Source organism: Mytilus trossulus, chromosome 4 (genome assembly GCF_036588685.1).
Source record: "Mytilus trossulus isolate FHL-02 chromosome 4, PNRI_Mtr1.1.1.hap1, whole genome shotgun sequence".
Lineage (NCBI taxonomy): Eukaryota > Metazoa > Mollusca > Bivalvia > Mytilida > Mytilidae > Mytilus > Mytilus trossulus.
In genome coordinates, this window is record NC_086376.1 from 50,454,796 (window position 1) to 50,466,937 (window position 12,142).

At 33.4% G+C, this 12,142-nt stretch overlaps 1 protein-coding gene across 7 annotated transcripts in view; it reads right to left on the reverse strand.

Annotated features, from left to right (window-relative positions):
• Positions 1 to 12,142, reverse strand: part of LOC134715464 (uncharacterized) — a 134,954-nt gene that overhangs the window by 18,572 nt on the left and 104,240 nt on the right. For all 7 annotated transcript variants that reach the window (XM_063577643.1, XM_063577647.1, XM_063577645.1 and 4 more), the window contains exon 18: positions 9,285 to 9,397. In XM_063577643.1, coding sequence (XP_063433713.1) covers positions 9,285 to 9,397 — 113 coding nt within the window. The remainder of the gene's footprint in view (positions 1 to 9,284; positions 9,398 to 12,142) is intronic.

Consider the following 12,142-nt stretch of genomic DNA (forward strand, 5'->3'; position numbering starts at 1 on the left):
TCTGGATACTTATACTTTTGTTATGGACACTTTAATGGTCCTACATCCTCTGGATACTTATACTTTTGTTATGGACACTTTAATGGTGCTACAATCTCTGGATACTTATACGTTTGTTATTGGCACTCTAATGGTCCTACATCCTCTGGATACTTATATTTTTGTTATGTATACTTTAATGGTCCTACATCCTCTGGATACTTATACTTTTGTTATGGACACTTTAATGGTCCTACATCCTCTGGATACTTATACTTTTGTTATGTAAACTTTAATGGTCCTACATCCTTTGGATACTTATACTTTTGTTATGGGCACTTTAATGGTCCTACATCCTCTGGATACTTATACTTTTGTTATGGACACTTTAATGGTCCTACATCCTCTGGATACTTATACTTTTGTTATGGACACTTTAATGGTCCTACATCCTCTGGATACCTATACTTTTGTTATGGACACTTTAAAGGTCCTACATCCTCTGGATACTTATACTTTTGTTATGGACACTTTAATGGTCCTACATCCTCTTGATACTTATACTTTCGTTATGGACACTTTAATGGTCCTACATCCTCTGGATACTTATACATTTGTTATGGACACTTTAATGGTCCTACATCCTTTGGATACTTATACTTTTGTTATGTACACTTTAATGGTCCTACATCCTCTGGATACTTTTACTTTTGTTATGGACACTTTAATGGTCCTACATCCTCTGGATACTTATACATTTGTTATGGACACTTTTATGGTCCTACATCCTCTGCATACTTATACTTTTGTTATGGACACTTTAATGGTCATACATCCTCTGGATACTTATATTTTTGTTATGTAAACTTTAATGGTCCTACATCCTCTAGATACTTATACTTTTGTTATGGACACTTTAATGGTCCTACATCCTCTGGATATTTATACTTTTGTTATGGACACTTTAATGGTCCTACATCCTCTGGATACTTATACATTTGTTATGGACACTTTTATGGTCCTACATCCTCTGGATACTTATATTTTTGTTATGTAAACTTTAATGGTCCTACATCCTCTAGATACTTATACTTTTGTTACGGACACTTTAATGGTCCTACATCCTCTGGATACTTATACTTTTGTTATGGACACTTTAATGGTCCTACATCCTCTGGATACTTATACTTTTGTTATGGAAACTTTAATGGTCCTACATCCTCTGGATACTTATACTTTTAGTCCTACATCCTCTGGATACTTATACTTTTGTTATGGGCACTTAAATGGTCCTAAATCCTCTGGATACTTATACTTTTGTTATGGACGCTTTAATGGTCCTACATCCTCTGGATACTTATAATTTTGTTATGGGCACTTTAATGGTCCTACATCCTCTGGATACTTATACTTGTGTTATGGACACTTAAATGGTCCTAAATCCTCTGGATACTTATACTTTTGTTATGGACACTTTAATGGTCCTACATCATCTGGATACTTATACTTTTGTTATGGACACTTTAATGGTCCTACATCCTCTGGATACTTATACTTTTGTTATGGACATTTTAATGGTCCTACATCCTCTGGATACTTATACTTTTAGTCCTACATCCTCTGGATACTTATACTTTTAGTCCTACATCCTCTGGATACTTATACTTTTGTTATGGACACTTTAATGGTCCTACATCCTCTGGATACTTATACTTTTAGTCCTACATCCTCTGGATACTTATACTTTTGTTATGGACACTTTAATGGTCCTACATCCTCTGGATACTTATACTTTTGTTATGGACACTTTAATGGTCCTACATCCTCTGGATACTTATACTTTTGTTATGGACACTTTAATGGTCCTTCATCCTCTGGATACTTATACTTTTGTTATGGACACTTTAATGGTCCTACATCCTCTGGATACTTATAATTTTGTTATGGGCACTTTAATGGTCCTACATCCTCTGGATATTAATTCTTTTGTTATGGACACTTTAATGGTCCTACATCATCTGGATACTTATACTTTTGTTATGGACACTTAAATAGTCCTACATCCTCTGGATACTTATACTTTTGTTATGGACACTTAAATGGTCGTACATCCTTTGGATACTTATACTTTTATTATGGGCACTTTAATGGTCCTACATCCTCTGGATACTTATACTTTTGTTATGGACACTTTAATGGTCCGACATCCTCTGGATACTTATACTTTTGTTATGGGCACTTTAATGGTCCTACATCCTCTGGATACTTATACTTTTGTTATGGACACTTAAATGGTCGTACATCCTTTGGATACTTATACTTTTATTATGGGCACTTTAATGGTCCTACATCCTCTGGATACTTATACTTTTGTTATGGACACTTTAATGGTCCTTCATCCTCTGGATACTTATACTTTTGTTATGGACACTTTAATGGTCCTACATCCTCTGGATACTTATAATTTTGTTATGGGCACTTTAATGGTCCTACATCCTCTGGATATTAATTCTTTTGTTATGGACACTTTAATGGTCCTACATCATCTGGATACTTATACTTTTGTTATGGACACTTAAATAGTCCTACATCCTCTGGATACTTATACTTTTGTTATGGACACTTAAATGGTCGTACATCCTTTGGATACTTATACTTTTATTATGGGCACTTTAATGGTCCTACATCCTCTGGATACTTATACTTTTGTTATGGACACTTTAATGGTCCGACATCCTCTGGATACTTATACTTTTGTTATGGGCACTTTAATGGTCCTACATCCTCTGGATACTTATACTTTTGTTATGGACACTTAAATGGTCGTACATCCTTTGGATACTTATACTTTTATTATGGGCACTTTAATGGTCCTACATCCTCTGGATACTTATACTTTTGTTATGGACACTTTAATGGTCCGACATCCTCTGGATACTTATACTTTTGTTATGGGCACTTTAATGGTCCTACATCCTCTGGATACTTATACTTTTGTTATGGACACTTTAATGGTCATACATCCTCTGGATACTTATATTTTTGTTATGGACACTTTAATGGTCCTACATCCTCTGGATACTTATACTTTTGTTATGGACACTTTAATGGTCCTACATCCTCTGGATACTTATACTTTTGTTATGGACACTTTAATGGTCCTACATCCTCTGGATACTTATACTTTTGTTATGGACACTTTAATGGTCCTACATCCTCTAGATACTTATACTTTTGTTATGGACACTTAAATGGTACTACATCCTCTGGATACTTATACTTTTGTTATGGACACTTTAATGGTCCTACATCCTCTGGATACTTATACTTTTGTTATGGACACTTTAATGGTCCTACACTTTAATGGTCCTACATCCTCTGGATACTTATACTTTCGTTATGGACACTTTAATGGTCCGACATCCTCTGGATACCTATACTTTTGTTATGGACACTTTAATGGTCCTACATCCTCTGGATACTTATACTTTTGTTATGGACACTTTAATGGTGCTACAATCTCTGGATACTTATACGTTTGTTATTGGCACTCTAATGGTCCTACATCCTCTGGATACTTATATTTTTGTTATGTATACTTTAATGGTCCTACATCCTCTGGATACTTATACTTTTGTTATGGACACTTTAATGGTCCTACATCCTCTGGATACTTATACTTTTGTTATGTAAACTTTAATGGTCCTACATCCTTTGGATACTTATACTTTTGTTATGGGCACTTTAATGGTCCTACATCCTCTGGATACTTATACTTTTGTTATGGACACTTTAATGGTCATACATCCTCTGGATACTTATATTTTTGTTATGGACACTTTAATGGTCCTACATCCTCTGGATACTTATACTTTTGTTATGGACACTTTAATGGTCCTACATCCTCTAGATACTTATACTTTTGTTATGGACACTTAAATGGTACTACATCCTCTGGATACTTATACTTTTGTTATGGACACTTTAATGGTCCTACATCCTCTGGATACTTATACTTTTGTTATGGACACTTTAATGGTCCTACATCCTCTGGATACTTATACTTTTGTTATGGACACTTTAATGGTCCTACATCCTCTGGATACTTATACTTTTGTTATGGACACTTTAATGGTGCTACAATCTCTGGATACTTATACGTTTGTTATTGGCACTCTAATGGTCCTACATCCTCTGGATACTTATATTTTTGTTATGTATACTTTAATGGTCCTACATCCTCTGGATACTTATACTTTTGTTATGGACACTTTAATGGTCCTACATCCTTTGGATACTTATACTTTTGTTATGTAAACTTTAATGGTCCTACATCCTTTGGATACTTATACTTTTGTTATGGGCACTTTAATGGTCCTACATCCTCTGGATACTTATACTTTTGTTATGGACACTTTAATGGTCCTACATCCTCTGGATACTTATACTTTTGTTATGGACACTTTAATGGTCCTACATCCTCTGGATACCTATACTTTTGTTATGGACACTTTAAAGGTCCTACATCCTCTGGATACTTATACTTTTGTTATGGACACTTTAATGGTCCTACATCCTCTTGATACTTATACTTTCGTTATGGACACTTTAATGGTCCTACATCCTCTGGATACTTATACATTTGTTATGGACACTTTAATGGTCCTACATCCTTTGGATACTTATACTTTTGTTATGTACACTTTAATGGTCCTACATCCTCTGGATACTTTTACTTTTGTTATGGACACTTTAATGGTCCTACATCCTCTGGATACTTATACATTTGTTATGGACACTTTTATGGTCCTACATCCTCTGCATACTTATACTTTTGTTATGGACACTTTAATGGTCATACATCCTCTGGATACTTATATTTTTGTTATGTAAACTTTAATGGTCCTACATCCTCTAGATACTTATACTTTTGTTATGGACACTTTAATGGTCCTACATCCTCTGGATATTTATACTTTTGTTATGGACACTTTAATGGTCCTACATCCTCTGGATACTTATACATTTGTTATGGACACTTTTATGGTCCTACATCCTCTGGATACTTATATTTTTGTTATGTAAACTTTAATGGTCCTACATCCTCTAGATACTTATACTTTTGTTACGGACACTTTAATGGTCCTACATCCTCTGGATACTTATACTTTTGTTATGGACACTTTAATGGTCCTACATCCTCTGGATACTTATACTTTTGTTATGGAAACTTTAATGGTCCTACATCCTCTGGATACTTATACTTTTAGTCCTACATCCTCTGGATACTTATACTTTTGTTATGGGCACTTAAATGGTCCTAAATCCTCTGGATACTTATACTTTTGTTATGGACGCTTTAATGGTCCTACATCCTCTGGATACTTATAATTTTGTTATGGGCACTTTAATGGTCCTACATCCTCTGGATACTTATACTTGTGTTATGGACACTTAAATGGTCCTAAATCCTCTGGATACTTATACTTTTGTTATGGACACTTTAATGGTCCTACATCATCTGGATACTTATACTTTTGTTATGGACACTTTAATGGTCCTACATCCTCTGGATACTTATACTTTTGTTATGGACATTTTAATGGTCCTACATCCTCTGGATACTTATACTTTTAGTCCTACATCCTCTGGATACTTATACTTTTAGTCCTACATCCTCTGGATACTTATACTTTTGTTATGGACACTTTAATGGTCCTACATCCTCTGGATACTTATACTTTTAGTCCTACATCCTCTGGATACTTATACTTTTGTTATGGACACTTTAATGGTCCTACATCCTCTGGATACTTATACTTTTGTTATGGACACTTTAATGGTCCTACATCCTCTGGATACTTATACTTTTGTTATGGACACTTTAATGGTCCTTCATCCTCTGGATACTTATACTTTTGTTATGGACACTTTAATGGTCCTACATCCTCTGGATACTTATAATTTTGTTATGGGCACTTTAATGGTCCTACATCCTCTGGATATTAATTCTTTTGTTATGGACACTTTAATGGTCCTACATCATCTGGATACTTATACTTTTGTTATGGACACTTAAATAGTCCTACATCCTCTGGATACTTATACTTTTGTTATGGACACTTAAATGGTCGTACATCCTTTGGATACTTATACTTTTATTATGGGCACTTTAATGGTCCTACATCCTCTGGATACTTATACTTTTGTTATGGACACTTTAATGGTCCGACATCCTCTGGATACTTATACTTTTGTTATGGGCACTTTAATGGTCCTACATCCTCTGGATACTTATACTTTTGTTATGGACACTTAAATGGTCGTACATCCTTTGGATACTTATACTTTTATTATGGGCACTTTAATGGTCCTACATCCTCTGGATACTTATACTTTTGTTATGGACACTTTAATGGTCCGACATCCTCTGGATACTTATACTTTTGTTATGGGCACTTTAATGGTCCTACATCCTCTGGATACTTATACTTTTGTTATGGACACTTTAATGGTCATACATCCTCTGGATACTTATATTTTTGTTATGGACACTTTAATGGTCCTACATCCTCTGGATACTTATACTTTTGTTATGGACACTTTAATGGTCCTACATCCTCTGGATACTTATACTTTTGTTATGGACACTTTAATGGTCCTACATCCTCTGGATACTTATACTTTTGTTATGGACACTTTAATGGTCCTACATCCTCTAGATACTTATACTTTTGTTATGGACACTTAAATGGTACTACATCCTCTGGATACTTATACTTTTGTTATGGACACTTTAATGGTCCTACATCCTCTGGATACTTATACTTTTGTTATGGACACTTTAATGGTCCTACATCCTCTGGATACTTATACTTTTGTTATGGACACTTAAATGGTCCTACATCCTCTGGATACTTATACATTTGTTATGGACACTTTAATGGTCCTACATCCTCTGGATACTTATACTTTTGTTATGGACACTTTAATGGTCCTACATCCTCTGGATACTTATACTTTTGTTATGGACACTTTAATGGTCCTACATCCTCTGGATACTTATACTTTTGTTATGGACACTTTAATGGTGCTACAATCTCTGGATACTTATACGTTTGTTATTGGCACTCTAATGGTCCTACATCCTCTGGATACTTATATTTTTGTTATGTATACTTTAATGGTCCTACATCCTCTGGATACTTATACTTTTGTTATGGACTCTTTAATGGTCCTACATCCTCTGGATACTTATACTTTTGTTATGTAAACTTTAATGGTCCTACATCCTTTGGATACTTATACTTTTGTTATGGGCACTTTAATGGTCCTACATCCTCTGGATACTTATACTTTTGTTATGGACACTTTAATGGTTCTACATCCTCTGGATACTTATACTTTTGTTATGGACACTTTAATGGTCCTACATCCTCTGGATACCTTTACTTTTGTTATGGACACTTTAATGGTCCTACATCCTCTGGATACTTATACTTTTGTTATGGACACTTTAATGGTCCTACATCCTCTGGATACTTATACTTTTGTTATGGACACTTTAATGGTCCTACATCCTCTGGATACCTATACTTTTGTTATGGACACTTTAATGGTCCTACATCCTCTGGATACTTAAACTTTTGTTATGGACACTTTAATGGTCCTACATCCTCTGGATACTTATACTTTCGTTATGGACACTTTAATGGTCCGACATCCTCTGGATACCTATACTTTTGTTATGGACACTTTAATGGTCCTACATCCTCTGGATACTTATACTTTCGTTATGGACACTTTAATGGTCCTACATCCTCTGGATACTTATACATTTGTTATGTAAACTTTAATGGTCCTACATCCTCTGGATACTTATACTTTTGTTATGGACACTTTAATGGTCCTACATCCTCTGGATACTTATACTTTCGTTATGGACACTTTAATGGTCCTACATCCTCTGGATACTTATACTTTTGTTATGGACACTTTAATGGTCCTACATCCTCTGGATACTTATATTTTTGTTATGGACACTTTAATGGTCCTACATCCTCTGGATACTTATACTTTTGTTATGGACACTTTAATGGTCCTACATCCTCTGGATACTTATTCATTTGTTATGGACACTTTAATGGTCCTACATCCTCTGGATACTTATACTTTCGTTATGGACACTTTAATGGTCCTACATCCTCTGGATACTTATACTTTTGTTATGGACACTTTAATGGTCCTACATCCTCTGGATACTGATACATTTGTTATGGACACTTTAATGGTCCTACATCCTCTGGATACTTATACTTTTGTTATGGACACTTTAATGGTCCTACATCCTCTGGATACTTATACATTTGTTATGGACACTTTTATGGTCCTACATCCTCTGGATACTTATACTTTTGTTATGGACACTTTAATGGTCATACATCCTCTGGATACTTATGTTTTTGTTATGTAAACTTTAATGGTCCTACATCCTCTAGATACTTATACTTTTGTTATGGACACTTTAATGGTCCTACATCCTCTGGATACTTATACTTTTGTTATGGACACTTTAATGGTCCTACATCCTCTGGATACTTATACTTTTTGTCTTGGAAAACAGGATATATTGTTTAGTTGTAATTAGCTTTGAACTAGCTTTCAATATCATGGAGTAATCTTACATCGGAACTTAGTTTAGTTTAATTATTTTCTATTTTACATCCCTTATTTTCTTTTGGTTCTTTTTAAGGATGTACTTAGGTGAGGTTTTGGAATAAGTATGAAATGTTCACACTCTTTGTTTTTTTCCATACAATAAAAGGTAAATATTTTGCCCCATAACACCTATTTATCTTTTAACATAAGACTAAATAGCTCACAAAAGGTCATTTGAAAAAAATTGAGCAGACTCTTGATTTTCTTTCTTTTGATTTGAGATCCAAATCATACTAATGTAAACATAAGGTAAAAGTCCGAATCAGCCTTTTCCCGCCATATTTTATAAATCAAATATCTCAAAAAGGAGCTACATACCCTATTAATAGTTTTAGCTTATTTTGATCCATAACGTATACTCTTCCAGCTTAAAGTGTCAATTTTGAATTCTCGATTTATTGAATTTAACCTTAGATCACCTAAGTACATCCTTAAGGACTTACCTGCTAGGAAGGGACAAAGGTACAACTTCCTCTTTCACAACTACACATTTCTTGCTGTAAGGATAAGGGTTGTTATCATATTATTGGTTTATTTTGGTGGTTGCATGTACATCATATGTTCTTAATCATTTAAAGTGATAGTACCTTTTGTTACTTCTGATGCCATTGAAGAAAGATCTGACCAATTATTATCATCAGAAGTTTGAGTGGTGGATGTCTCTGTAGAATGCTGTGATTTTCTATCTTTATCCTTTTGCCTATATGTAAGAAAAAGTTTACATCAGTATTTCAATTTTGTAAAATAAACTTACCATAATACTTAATGTTGTAAATATACTCAATATTCCATGTTTTAGTTAGTTCTTAATCACAAACAAGAATGTGTCCATAGTACACAGATACCCCACTTACAGTAGCATTTACTATGTTCAGTTGACCATGAAATTATTGCCAAAAATCTAATTTGGCATTTAAATTAGAAAACTTGTATCATAAGGAAGATGTGTACTAAGTTTCAAGTTGATTGGACTTCAACTTCATCAAAATCTATCTTGACCTGAAACTCTCACTATCATTTTCTATGTTCAGTGGACCGTGTAATTGGGGTAAAAAAACATATTTGGCATGTCGATCAGAAAGATCATATCATAGGAGGGAACATGTGTACTAAGTTTCAAGTTGATTGGACTTCTACTTCATCAAAAACTACCATTATAACAAAAACTTTAACCTGAACAGGGACAGAATGACAGACGAACAAACAGAAAAACTGACAAAAGTATTTGGAATGCCATATAATTTACCTCAATTTAGGATAGACTCTTGAATTTTTAAGAGTGGAAATAAGATGAGCTGATCATATAACTACAAAGGCAAACCCAACGAAAAAATATAAACAAGTCTACATTGAAAACAACATTAAAACTTATGATTGCATTGGATAAAAACTGGAATTATGAAAAAATATAAACAAGTCTACATTGAAAACAACATTAAAACTTATGATTGCATTGGATAAAAACTGGAATTTTTATACATTTGCATAAAAAACATATTTCTTGGTAGAGGGTTCTAAATACAGCACACACAACATTTTTCAAAAGACCAAAAAATAGTTACAAAGCATGTTTTAACAAAACGCATTTAACTAACAGGTTGATCAGCTGATGTTTTTTAACCAGTATATGTATATATATAATTATGTATTATATTATAACAAGTCATAAAGGGTACAACATCACCATTAAATAACTATAAAATGAATAAATATTAGGTATTTCGAATAACAGATATCCTTTTTTAATAATAGCACAATGTCAAATGATTCATGTCAATATATTCAAACTGAGAAACTATCAAAATCTTAAAATTTATACAATTTAGGCGAACAGTCCACAGACACCTGTTTAAAAATGAATAGAAAAATAAGTTTTATCTAATAAGGTAAAATAATTGAACGTACCTTAATAGATAAAACTTATTTTTCTAATCATTATTAAACTACTATTCGTTTGGGAGGCTTAAATATGTAGTTTCTGTTGCAATTGCCGTACCGTTGTCAAATTTGAAATATTTTACCAACTTGGATCGGTTAGGGCATTTTTGATTTTTTTGTGTAAGGACTGCCCTCCATGCAGTTATAACATCTAAACTGTCACAACTTTAGAAATTTAAAGTTGTGCCAGTTCACATCGCAAATAACTATTTTTATTTGGCATATCTTTGTAATCTTTGCGCCGTGTTTGGAATGTTAAAATTGGACCAGCGTCTGTGATGTTCGCCTAAATTGTATAAATTTCAAGATTTTGATAGTTTCTCAGTTTGAATATATTGACATGATTCATTTGACATCGTGCTATTATTAAAGAAGGATATCTGTTATCCGAAATATCTAATATTTGTTCATTTTATAGTTATTTAATGGTGATGTTGTACCCTTTTTGACTTGTTATATATTATATTTTGTAGTGTACAGAATCATATTACATGATCCATCGGCCTGTACGATTAATCGTTGACTATTTATTCAGTCATTTTATATATATATATATATATATATATATATACTGGTTTTTTTTTTGTCTTTTGGAAAATGTTGTTTGTGCTGTATTTAGACCCTTCTACAACGAAACTTGTTTTACATGCACACGTATAAAAATTGCGGTTTTTGGAAAGATTAGAACTTGTTCTAAATCTTTACTTAGGCACCACCCTCCCTAACAACAGGACAGGTTAGCTACTGTTACTAAATGTATTCACACTAAAATATAGTTCCCTGTAGTTCTCATGTATGTGCACATAATACACAAATAAACTGAAAAAACTGGGTATATTATTGGAGCAGTTCATTCAAGAATGTATGTCATTAATGTGTGTTGATGTGCAGGCTTTTTTGAAAACATTTTGATTAGGTAAGTGGGTATTGATTCAACTAGTATGATTGACAACTGTCACTATCACTAAACAATCAGAGACCAATTTCCGCTAATTTAATTTCGTATTCACAAAGCCTCCGTTAATTAACGCACCCGTTAGCGTCTCCGTTAAATGTTGCGTTAAACCCGATAATTAACGGGTATGTTAACGTACCCGTTAATCGGGCACTTTGCTCTGCTTATTATGTTAATTGGTCATCGGAAATAAACCAATGTATTTATATTGTATATGTATCTTATTTGGCTTTTTTTTTTTTGAATTCTTCTGTTCATATTATCATTTGTTCGTATCACGGGTATGTTAAAAATGTAAATAAGATAAAAGAAGATGTGGTTTGAGTGCTTATGAAACAACACTCCATCAAAGTCATTATTTACAAAATTTAACCATAATATGTCAAAGTGCGGCCTTATATCTATACGATAAATACATATACATCGAAAACTATATTTGCCAAAACTGTTTGCTATTTCTAACCAAAACGGCATTTATATCACAGAAGACAACAGCAACGCGAAAAAGATAAAGAAAGCCATAAAAACTTTTGACATTAAACATAATCATCA